An 11,712-nucleotide genomic window follows, 5' to 3' on the forward strand; every position below is an offset into this window, starting at 1 on the left:
TAATGTAGAACATATGTCCTTTATTGGCATTTGAATGCAAAACATTGGATATTGAAGCTTCCATTTTTACCTAATCAAAGCTCTACAAAGAGGTTAAAATGGGCCAAGCCATGCTGTGCATCCATAATCAGTCAGGTTCAGGCGGTTTGTTCTTCATGCCATACCAATGAGTCTTACTATTCAAAGCCATGGTTTCCATCTGTAAGGGGTACGTGTGCATCATACAAAGTGCTTAAATCATCTAACATCTAATCATCTCCAGTATCTCTAAGTCCTTAACATTTCAGGTCATTGGTCGTGTAAGAGCTATATAGCCCCCACTCTTCAACCATGTGCACTTTATATCAAGATGTTAAAGATACCCTATGGAGTTGCCTTGTAAACACAGTTAAACTTACATTCAGTGCTTTCAACGACATTAAACACTTCACGTCGATTTTTGTCAAAGTCTTAAAAACCTACATAATTTATATACAGCATATTATGCTAGCTTCCTCTTTGCATTTTGCTCACACATTGGTAAGTTTTTTGGCTACTAACTGTCAATCGGTGGAACAGCACAATGCTCGCATGTGCCTCCATAGTGCTAATAAAGACCAAAATGGGGATTCGCTTATCAAGACACTACTCCATTGCTCCACAGGGTACCTTTAATTCCAGATTTATAGATACATACGATCAGATAATCTACAACCAACCACCCTACTCTTTTTTGACCAGTTGTTAAATTGTTGAAATCGCAGAGGTTATTTTGGGTATTATGCCTTCCCACGATGTAAGACAGAACAGAACTGTGTGTGCGATAACGTTTGTACAGAAGCAGGCAGCAATGAGAAGTGAGCGAGTATTTCAAACCCTGTGCGTTTTTTTCCCCCATATATATCACACAACAGCACATGCAGAGAAGCCAGTTGCTATCAATCTGAGAACAGGCAGCAGAATATACAGTGTTAGTGGAATCAACAGACAATTCACATACAGTTGTGCATGGATGGGGTTCGGAGTTATGGGAGAAGAAAACCGACGAACCAAAGACACTGTGTTTCTGGAGAGTTCATTAACATTAGGAACAGAAGAAGTGTAGATATGTCCCTGTGACAACAAGGCAGGGCTGGAGGAAGGGTTTCCAGGTCTAAAGGTTCCTCTCCAGAAGGACAGTTTTTAAGTCTGCGGGGCAGTTGATGGTGAAGACAGTGTGGGAAGTTTTTCGTCGTTCCACAAGGGTGGCGACAGCCTCGCCCAGGTCCAAGTGGTTCAGGTAACCAGGTGCCATGCGCTCTGGAGTGGCTACACCTGTGTCAATCTTCACCTGCCACAACCATTCAACAAAGGAAGACAGAGATATAGAGAGGGGATGGGATACATACAAGAGAAGGTTAGAGAGGCGGGAAAGTTTATCAGGTCATCTGCTGACTGTCACTGTGTAAGTCTGACCTCTGCACAGAAAAGGTTTTAACTGTGATGTTCGCACAAGCTGTTTAAACTTAAAGCGTTCAGGTTTATTGTAACTTGAGTCACTTTCGTAGTTTTCATCGCTTGCAACACATCATCCCAGCAGATACAGGTTAGTTAGTTTAACCAAACCTTTGTTTTATGTCTAATAATTATTTTGCGACCTTGCCTGAACCTGAGCGTTTGCGTTACCTTAATAAATTAAGGTTGATCAGATCGGTCAGCTGTCATGCTCCTGTCCAAGTGGATCAACGACCCAGCACAATGGTAAGATATTACTTATCTGGACAGCTATCTATATATTTCATTGAATTACCAGGTATTGTTAGGCTAAGTGTTGTTTGTAAATTGCCAACTGTTTGAGCTATGCTAGGTTGAGAATTAGCTGGATGCTGCTATATGTATGACTGTACTCCCACTCCGGCCAGCTATTGTCATTAGTAACTGTCACCTTGTCATTTTGCTATTTACCACACAGAAAGTGAATGTTCGGGAATCTTATATGCCTAAAATCAGATCTGGATTTGTATATTTACATGTTTTACAACCTGCTATACAACAGCTTTTCTACATTTTCTTGTTATTCTCGTTATGTGAAAGCAGATTCTTTCCCCCTAAAGGGGGCGTGGCCTTAGGGACTTGATGACATGCCAGTCTGACGTATAGCACCAAATTAACTGCTAAAATGTGGGGACACAGTGATATCTATAAAATATATTTTTCAACATGACATGAGTAGTCAGACCATCAGACAGGTTGTAATCAAACCAACACTTTATCCAGACTATCTAAACCACTTTATTCAGAGGTAAAACTCAAAGGCACAGGAATTCTGTGTGCACAACAACGTTGAGAATGAAAGGTCGAAGTGGAACCGTGAAGGATGTAATTTACAGAACAGATAAGAAATCCTTTACAACTTGCATTATGTGAAAAAGAGAACTGATTTTCCTCTTTAAAGCCTCTGGCTGCACTGTGGGGAAAATGACAGGATCTTGACAGAAAACTGAAGGATTTCTTTGATAATCTGGTGAGAACTAAATACATGAACAGGTCTGAGGCTTTGGTGCTTTGTCAATTGAAGTCTCGTTGTGTAATCCCATTTAAGTCTCACCTGGTTGAGTTTGCAGGGAACCTCAGGGTACTCCCCTCGCAGTACCTGACAGAAGGCCAGGGTGCTAGCAGCTCCTATTGTCAGGAAGCCCGTACCAGGCATCAGCAACTTCTCACCTGCTCCACCTGTGGCAGCAGAGGGCAGAAAATTATATAAACACACACTAGCACACTCATTTTAGACCATCTGATTATTTTAGAGAGTTGTGGTTGAGGTGACTATAGACCACAACACACAAATGAAAGGAATCATCTGTACTTTGATTATGAAAAAATCATGGATTGTTTTGGTTTTACTGAACATAACAACATACATTGTTACAGACTTTTATATGCTCATTTAAGTTAAAGCTGTAGTAATCAATATTTCTTATAATAAAGACAGATCACCTGACACCTGAAAGCAATTTCCATGAAAATGCTCAGATACACTGTACAATACTGTACAAAAGTTGGACATGGTGGCCAGAAACAAAGTTCACTGCTGCTCTGTGTCTGTTTGATAACGTGTTTGCCACACTGACTTTATGAGATATGTCGAAAATAATTTTGCTGTCCGTCTCTAACGCAGCTTTAACAATCATATTTCCTGCTTATTATGCATGAGCCTTTGTGTTCTTCTGGCTTCTGTAAAAACCAAACCGCAGTTCACTTCAGTTCACTTCTCTCGGTGTGTCTCTAGCGCTCGTAGGAATAAATGGCTTAAGGAGTCACCTGTTATGAAGGTGTAGGTACAGTTGGAGTCGTCCCTCACCAAGGGGAAGAAGGCCTTCCATGACACAAATGTGCTGAAAAGTAATGTCTCAATTACCTAGAGGGGTGATGGGAATGAAATATGAAACAAATCAGACAAGAATCAAAATTATTGTATTGAGGAAAAACCTCTGCAACAACATTCAGACATGATATTATAGGAGAACTCTCCGCTGATAACCAGGAAAAGCTTACTATTTAAACTACTCTTCCAACTACCATTACTGCCACTAGTATTACTATTACCAGTAATAATAGTTATATATTATAATAGTATATATCCTTACTGGAATACAAAGAAAATATAATAATATTTAATCAGAACCACTGGCAGTCTGATTTATCCGTCCAGCTGATGTCTGGTGTGTGCTCACCCAGTGTAGGTCTTTGAGAGACTGGGTGTGTGGTGGTCCTCCCTGCCACCAACTGAAGCCCAAAGAGGAGACAACGTCTGTCACCTTACCCACCGCCTTCAGCAGGGCCTGCTTTGCCTTCTCTGCTCCCTCCTCTGACCCTGGAACAGAGAGAAGGATTCAGGAGAGAAAAGGCGTCCACACGGTGGTCCAGCTGAGAACGTCCTTCAGGCATTTTAGATCAATATCTGTGACTTTAGACTCGTATGCTTGTACTTGTACTTTACTGATAAAGCTGTAACATTTTTATTTCTTCCAGTTCAAAGTTGATTTATCTATCATTATGCAACACAGGGGTGTACAACAAAATGCAAGCTGTAGTCCTTTCATGCTATGCAAGAATAACCCCCCCCCCCCCCCCCCGAAAACTATTACTTATGGTGGAGTGCAGAGGAGGAACTGAGGATGAAATGTTATTGGTGTAATACAATAAACTTTGCAGCCTCTTGGGGCTGCTAGAGATTATTTACAATGCACATGCTGTATGTTGCCATATGCATTACAAGTTTACATGGGCAGCTCTCAGTGAGATGCAAATTCCCACTGTATACAAATTGGATGACATGACATCAGCCTGACTCACAGAGAGGGGCTGTGGGGAAGAGAAAACAGTCCCCACTTGTTCACCCACGGGAGAGACGATAGAGGGATGACAGACAGCTATCTAGATGAATGAAAGGATGTGTAACTCAACGTACCCACATTCCCCACTATAGTGGTAAGGTTTTCCTTTGTGTTGGGAGAGACAAATGATTGGAGTCTCTCCAGCCGGCTGCTGTCCCTGGAGATCACTGCGACTTTGAAACCTGCACACACACACACACACACGCGCGCACACACACACGCGCACACACATGCACAGCAGATACTACATTAATCCATAGTGCAGACAGACAACAGCACATTTAACACATACAGTGGGTCTAATCCCTCTCACATAAAAACATTCACTAATAGGCCTGCATTGTCCTAATCTGTTTATCAAGGTCATCAGAGGGATAAATGTGACAGAAGAGCAGATGGGAACTTTCTGCTCAGGGCAAACAGCAAGGGTCCGGACATGCAATGTAAATCTAAAACCAGTGTACTCTCATCACAGCGTCCTGCAGGTCTCTTTCACTGGTTCATGCAGGATGCAGAGGCAGCAGAGCACAATAACTAACCCAAATACATTTCATCTTTGGGACTGAAACAGCCTCTAAAGTGGGGTGAAGATGAACCAAAACCGAAATTACACCCAACTACAACCATAGAACATAAAGTTTATAAAAGGATAATGACAGGAAGTATCCACTAGTGATCATAAACTCACATAATTAAAGCGCAGATAGTAACCGTTAAACCTACATTATCAATTTTCACATGTAGCCGAATGTAAATCATGTTGTCCATACTGTATGAAAATGTCAATGTCGTTGAAAAACAAATAAAATCCAAGAAGCATTTTTGACTGCACCGCGCACACATTCTATATTATACAAAATCTCATCAGTTTCCCTGTGAATTTTTTCAATTCAATTTTTCACGATCTGGGTTAAATTAAATTAAATTTATATGGGTGTGAACAACCTTTACCCCTGCCAATATATATTTTATATCATATCACACTATGTTCAATAGTGATTGTCGGGTTCATGCCCACAGTAAGTTAGGGCATGTGAGTATTGTGAACACTTGATGGATCATTGTGCGCACAGCCAAAACCAATTCTGACGCGCCTTGAATGTTTTCTGGCTTGACTCGCAGGAATCCAACTACCCACCCTTGAATGTACAGCACAGTGCTGCACAACGATTTTGGCCAAATACTTGATTGTTTGATCTCTCAGTAAAATGCTTGCGCTTGGAGATAAACCCGCTAATTGACATTTACGCACGCAGACGCGCCATCAACATCGGATTAAAAGCCAGACATTTAATGCTCATAAAGTACTCATAAAAATTCTCAGCCGTTAATCATGATGGAATTCCCCCTGCGAAAACCTGCGAGATGGAGACAAAACTGTTTAGATCGTCTCCAAATTAATTAGGATTTCAGACTTAAAATAGAAAATGTAATATCGTCCTCTGCTCCAAAGAATATGCTGAGAATATTTCTTATATCTCCTCCTAGCAGAAGAGAAGTGGTTTCTTTGTGTCTCCTTGTGGCCCCTGAGCAGCTTACCTTTGTCCAGCAGTGCTTTAACTATCCCAGAGCCCACTGTCCCCGCTCCTCCTAGAGCTAACACAACTCTGTCTGAGTTTGACATGCTGGCTGCAGTTGCACGGGCCTGCTGGAGGGCGGAGGATGACACTCTGAGTCCGCTGGAAGTGAAGTTGCTGAGTTGTGCAGAGCATCAGGACCAACCCATGATGCTTTAAAATAAATTCAGGGGCCACAGTTCCGCCCTTCTACCGGTGTCACTCAAGCCACGCCCGCAGGTCAGCAAAAGAGGCTCCCCACTGTCTTCACCACAGGACTGTGTGTGTGCGTGTGCGCGCGAGTTTACTCGCAGATTGACGTTAATGAAAAGAATTCAGTTCATGTAGGCTGTCGAAGTAGGGCCCTTAAAATAGATAATGCTGCCATCTAGTGGATGATACGTTTTTGACAATATAAGCTGGGTAAGTTAAACTGGTCATTTTTATCGATAAATTACGTAAAATCTAGTTTCAGTCTGTTATCTCTTTATTTCGTTTTCAATGTCGTTTTGATCCAGCATTTTGAGTTCAAAGTCCACAGCAGAACTCCTCTTCCCCGGCCCGCCCTGATACCACAACCACGCGCACCCGTCTGGGAAAACCCGTGCCACGTGACAATGTTTACTTTAACCACGACAATCACAGCTGCGCGGCGACTACTTTGTAGCCGGAAATGTTTTACATGATTTAATGACAAAAAATCTGAATAACTTCCAGACACAGGTGAGTTGGTGTGTCTCTCGTGGGCCAACCAAGGCTTAACGTTATATTTGGATCAAACTTTCAGCTGTAACGTTAAGTTAGTTACGAGGTTAGCTTAGCTTCGACACTTTTTTCTTGAATTGAGATTGTCATTCATAAGTGTAAGTAATTTAATATTGCCTTGCGTATCGGCAAAAGACGCCTTCAAAAACCCGAACCACAACGTGTCTCTAAATCAACGACAGTCGTCCTATAACTCGGCGTATGTCCAAAACAACATGAAATTCTTCTTCATAGGAAATCTGTACTTTTCTGAGGAGATATGATGTTACTTCCTGGCTCCTTGCCCATATATTTAACGCGTTGTTTGGTGGTGGAGAGCAGTCTGGCCCAATTCTGAAAGTTGACTTTTCGTTGGTTGGTAGATTGTATGTAAACCGGGTTTAAGAAAAACGTTTGGAGTGGTGTTTGATGACAAACTCTTCGATGAATTAAGTAAAATACTTTTAAATTTGCACTTAATTATAAGCGATTTGGTGTGAAGTTCTCGCCATAAAAACCTAAAGCAGTAACGGGTAAGTTAACCTAGCAAAATAGCTAGTCAGTGTGGAAATAGGTTAAGCTAATGCTAACGTCAGACTGGGCTGCAGACGAATATTGACTTTTCTCCGGCTGATGTTAAATAACGTTAAATGTAAAACTTTTAACGCTGAACAAGTTAATGTTACAACGGCGGCGTTGTACACGTAGTGTGCTTAAAGTACATCAAGTCATCGGTAACGTTACACTTACGTTACTTTTTTCTTTCACTTAGGCCTGTCACAAGTTTCACTTTCGGTTATAAATGTGCTTACGCTCGCAACAAATAATAATAGCTAACGTAGTTTGTAACATGACAGGCAGCAAAAGGTTGTAATATTTAATATTTGTTGTGTCCATACTTCCCTCAGCTTGTGTTGCACTCACGACACCAATTGCAGATTCTTTTTACCCCATGTGTATTTTTATTTTAGTGTTTATTAAGTTTGCACAGTCAGCCTCCAACCAACAGAGCAGAGAACATGGTGAACCCACACTGTAACGTTAGTGGACAAGCTGAACGAACTGAAACTCTGAGGATAAGTGCGTAAATTAAGAAGAAAATGATGAAAAGAGTGACAGTTATTGGTACGAACCTCCTTTAGAGCAGCCCTGATTGTTTCAAAGTGGAGAGAGTACATGACAAGTCATCTAACCCACTGCTGTTCTGAAGGTGGTTGGCTGTTTGTCAGTGATGTAGTTAAACAATGCCTGCTGCTTCTTTATGCATTGACATTAAGTTAATCAGCACTTTTTGTGGAAGACAGGCGCAAATGCCCCGAAGGAATGTGTTGCAGCCGGTTTGCAGCTGCAGGCTGAAGCCATCTTCTGCACTGATCCCAAACCTTTTTGTACCTACTAGTCATTTCAACTCCAAAATATGTGAAAATAGGGCCCAGGTTTAACAATGCCGAAACCACCCTTTGAGTTGGATTTAAGCGATTATGGAGCATGTGTATTTGTTACATTTAGGTTTAGGTAAACTGTATTTCTCTTGTGGTTGTTGGAAACTGGTCAAAATACAATTTACTTACAAGTCTCCTACTGAACGCCGTCTTGCTTTTCATTTAAGAAAAATCTGATCCTTCCAAGAGGGGAAACCTTGCAACTAATAATTTATTAGATCAGTGTTTGTTAAATATAAATTCTGTACAGTTCTGTAATATGGTGCATTTATGATCGGGAGAGAACAAGTGAACAAGTTTCAGCCTTCATTTCAGTGTCCTGTTTGTCCCCCTTCTCAGCTGAATGAAGAGATGAGCATCTCTACGCAGAGAGCCAGAGATCTAGTGAGCGCCTACGATCACAGTTTGGAGCAGCAAATTGTGGGACGAGGCTCCAACCTAGCATGTAGCGATGAGGAGCTATGGAAGCAGGTGGAGGAGCTACTGAGGGACGGAGATGCTCAGGAGACACACTGCCTTGGTCTGGATCCACTGAGGGTGATGGAGGAGTCGCTCAAAGCAGCAACAGCAGCATCAACAGCAGCAGCCAGCGCTTCGCGAGTCCGAGCCAGAGGGGGGCTGCAAGGCCTGGCTAAAGCTTTTGAGGTCCTGGAGCAAGTGGCCCTGAACCTCTACCTCGGGCCTTGGAGGGAGGAGTACAAAGTAGTCAAGGTTGGCTGAAAAACCAGCTGAAATAATTAAATGTCGGTGTTTGTGTTAAGAAATCAGTTTACTTCTGAGTTTCTTCTTAAAGTATCACACACACCATGAATGTCATTTATTTATTATTATTATTATTATCATGAAATTAAATTTTAATTAAAAGGTTTTTTCCACCCTGACAAGAATAAAATCCAGGATTCAATACTAGTTTTATTTTTTGGCATGACCGTTCAGGACAAAATCACTGGACTTAAAATATGATATTGGTGGAAACCTTGTACATTTCCCCATTTTTAATTAATTTTTTGTGTTCCAGATGTACTCCGGTATATTTACCCACTATATCAAACCGGTGCTGTCGATGCCACAGATTGAGAAACTGTTCGGCCTGCTAGGATACCAGTCCAGCTCGTCTCTGCACGAGCAGCTTCGGCTCCAGTCGCCCAGAGTCAGTCCTGACTCTGTGCGCGACCTCCTCTGCCTCGCGTGTGCATTCTTCCTGGCCCGCTGTGAGTGTTGCCTCCTTCTTACGGCTCTGGGGAAGCACTTTGGTGAGGCCCAGTGGGAGCTGAATTTGGTGAGGGAGCGGCAGAAAGGAAACAGCCTACAGGTATGTCTGCCTGGCATTTGGAGATGGGAAGCTTTCCACTTTTGCAGCCCCACCTTGTGATTAACTTATTTAACCCAACCGGTCAGTCAGTCAACTCATGCTGTGCTGCCAGACAGACTTTTAATTCTAGGGGAGATCCTAAAGAAACATGACAGCAGCAGCTTAACAAATGGAAAGACCAGGAAATCATTTTTGTTGTCTGCACGGTGCGGAGCGGCACGACTTAATTGGACTTACATCATACCTTAACATATGACAGCCTTTGCACTGTTTTGGCAAGGTAAACGTGATTCATTAAAATTGTTTATTTACATTTTAAGTATTATTCTATTATTGTTGGGCATTTCCTCCCCGGGCACCAAAATACCACACAGAGGGGCAAAGCCAGAATAGAGCCTCTTGTGTTTTTAAGGTGGATTTATGAGTATTGGCACATGAAAAGAGAGAGAGCTCAATTCCTTGTCACTGAATTTCATGGAAGAATTGATATAAGCCACGTTGGCTGTTGTAGTGTCACTCACAGGTAAGCGTTGTCTCTCTCAAACCCTTTTTAGAGGGGATCTTTTATCCGGTAGGCTTTAGGAATGTATTGTCTATTACAAATCCCGCATACTGTTTGGCACCGCATACATTTCCATCCAGACCGGCGAGTCTTATTTGCTGAGTAGCTATGCTAATCATTTATTTGTCTTTTTAATTTAAAATTTAAAAATCGGTTTGCCACTCAGCCCTACACCACCTCAGATTACCCCAGACTGTTTGAGAACGGCCGAACGCACTGAACACAGCATCACCAAGATCCAATCCTAGTTAACAGAAAGTACATTTAAACTGTAGAGGATTAATTGTCCCATGCATCTCAACAGGTCGCCCTGGACAACACCAAGAAGACGCTGGAAGTGAGCCAGCCTCTGCCGGAGCCGTTTGGGGAAGTGGAGGTTGATCTGTACACAGATGATCAGGTTAATGGGCGGCAAAGGCAGGTTGTCAATGACGACGAGAGTCCCCGCTCGTTGACCTGGGTGACTCAAAGCACCGCATCCCTCCCTGCAAAAACACTCAGCAACGGCGTGACGTCCTTGTCCTCCTCATGCACCTCCCTGTCCCCCAGAGAGGACGTCTGTGTCTCTACATTCAAATGCCGTCTTACCAAGACATCGCCACTGAAATCAGACACTACCAGGAGCTCCTCAGCCAGCATGAGGCAAGACAGACGTCCCTGTGAGGAGTCGAGGTTTGACAAAGCGGACTCGCAGTCACGCAGTCTGCAGGTAGCAGCTAAGGGGCTTTGCGAGGGCGAGGCTGAAGACTACAACTATTGCAGCTGTCTCCAATCTCCTCATCCTTCTCAGAACCTCTGTATTCAATGCAACACCTTGCACAATATCACCTGTGCCTTGCTTCAGCAATGCTGCAGGGAAAGCCACACCGTGGTATACCCTGACAATACAACGGAAGAGATGGAAGAATTGAGAGCAGTGTCACCCCCGGGTGGAAGCCCCAGTGCGAGTGGCATGAGTGCATCGCCAACTCTCAGCAGCAGCAGCGCAGCAATGTCCTCCTTAGCTCTGTATGATAACTCGAACACTAAGTCAGTAATTTCATCTCTTCATCCAATCACCTACCATGACTGCTGCAACCTCGCTGAGCTGGACCCTCAGGCCGTGTGTCTCAGCTGCAGTGTCTTCCACTCTGGTTCCTGCAGAGGGTTAGAATTTTGCCAAATTTACCACGAGATCAAGACACTGGGAGTGTGCTCCTGTGGGACGGCATGCCACAGAAAGCCTCTGGTTTTGTGCAGATATTGTGGAAATGAGTATTGTAGGTATTGTTGGTACAAAAGTCCTGTTGTTTGCACCTGCGGCCAAACTTTTGACCAGTCGTCCTCTGTGTGAAGCGTATTTAAGTATTGCATTAATGAGGCACAACTAGCAAAATGACAGTGCCTTAAATGTGTGAAATCAAGTATAATACATAACAAATTCAAATGTTGCCTTGTCACACTGAAGTGCAGTATTAAGTATGCTTCAATATTTCTACTTTGGTCCTCTTTCTGAGACTCATTACCCAGTCATTCTATAAGTAATTTACCAACATTTGTACCATTATCAACATTTTTCAAATATTGCATATTGTTGATACTTAAAGTTGTGATTACAGTTTGTGCTCTTGGGCCTCTTAAATGTAATTCAGTGTGAAGCACAAGGAAGTCTGTTTTCATCTGTATTTGTTGCCTGCATACAGACTGGAATAAAAAGCATCAATAAGCCACATGTCTGTGTCAGCTGTTTTATGAGGAGTTC

At 42.7% G+C, this 11,712-nt stretch overlaps 2 protein-coding genes across 4 annotated transcripts; one reads left to right on the top strand and one right to left on the bottom strand.

Moving 5' to 3' along the window:
* On the bottom strand, positions 1 to 6,070 carry si:dkey-238o13.4 (uncharacterized protein LOC560780 homolog). The gene is made up of 6 exons (XM_038707190.1): positions 5,895 to 6,070; positions 4,430 to 4,537; positions 3,693 to 3,832; positions 3,280 to 3,376; positions 2,567 to 2,691; positions 1 to 1,309 (listed from the first exon to the last, which is right to left on the bottom strand). Exons 1-6 carry the CDS (start codon positions 5,977 to 5,979, stop codon positions 1,133 to 1,135), a joined length of 732 nt encoding a protein of 243 aa, XP_038563118.1. The 5' UTR covers positions 5,980 to 6,070; the 3' UTR covers positions 1 to 1,132.
* Positions 6,071 to 6,491: 421 nt separating this feature from the next.
* On the top strand, positions 6,492 to 11,682 carry spata2l (spermatogenesis associated 2-like). Of its 3 annotated transcripts, none has more exons than XM_038705201.1 (4): positions 6,492 to 6,634; positions 8,437 to 8,808; positions 9,116 to 9,409; positions 10,276 to 11,682. In XM_038705201.1, the coding sequence occupies exons 1-4, from the start codon at positions 6,602 to 6,604 to the stop codon at positions 11,302 to 11,304; spliced, it is 1,728 nt and encodes a 575-aa protein (XP_038561129.1). In that variant the 5' UTR covers positions 6,492 to 6,601; the 3' UTR covers positions 11,305 to 11,682. The 3 variants fall into 3 exon arrangements, with proteins under 3 accessions (XP_038561129.1, XP_038561130.1, XP_038561131.1); XM_038705202.1 differs by lacking the exon at positions 6,492 to 6,634 and adding an exon at positions 6,754 to 6,774; XM_038705203.1 differs by lacking the exon at positions 6,492 to 6,634 and adding an exon at positions 7,170 to 7,188.
* Positions 11,683 to 11,712: the final 30 nt, after the last annotated feature.

The sequence above is a fragment of the Micropterus salmoides genome, unplaced genomic scaffold, assembly GCF_014851395.1.
Source record: "Micropterus salmoides isolate LMB-PRFRI ecotype aquatic unplaced genomic scaffold, ASM1485139v1 Ms_hic_scaffold_8, whole genome shotgun sequence".
In the NCBI taxonomy this organism is placed as follows: domain Eukaryota; kingdom Metazoa; phylum Chordata; class Actinopteri; order Centrarchiformes; family Centrarchidae; genus Micropterus; species Micropterus salmoides.

Coding starts and splice junctions, on each gene's coding strand:
- si:dkey-238o13.4 (XM_038707190.1), bottom strand. CDS start 5,979: ATGTCAAACTCAGACAGAGTTGTGTTAGCTCTAGGAGGAGCGGGGACA. Junction 4,538..5,894: donor TAAAGCACTGCTGGACAAAG/GTAAGCTGCTCA, acceptor GTGTGTGTGCAG/GTTTCAAAGTCGCAGTGATC. Junction 3,833..4,429: donor CACTATAGTGGGGAATGTGG/GTACGTTGAGTT, acceptor TCTCTGTTCCAG/GGTCAGAGGAGGGAGCAGAG.
- spata2l (XM_038705201.1), top strand. CDS start 6,602: ATGACAAAAAATCTGAATAACTTCCAGACACAG. Junction 8,809..9,115: donor AGGAGTACAAAGTAGTCAAG/GTTGGCTGAAAA, acceptor TTTGTGTTCCAG/ATGTACTCCGGTATATTTAC. Junction 9,410..10,275: donor AGAAAGGAAACAGCCTACAG/GTATGTCTGCCT, acceptor GCATCTCAACAG/GTCGCCCTGGACAACACCAA.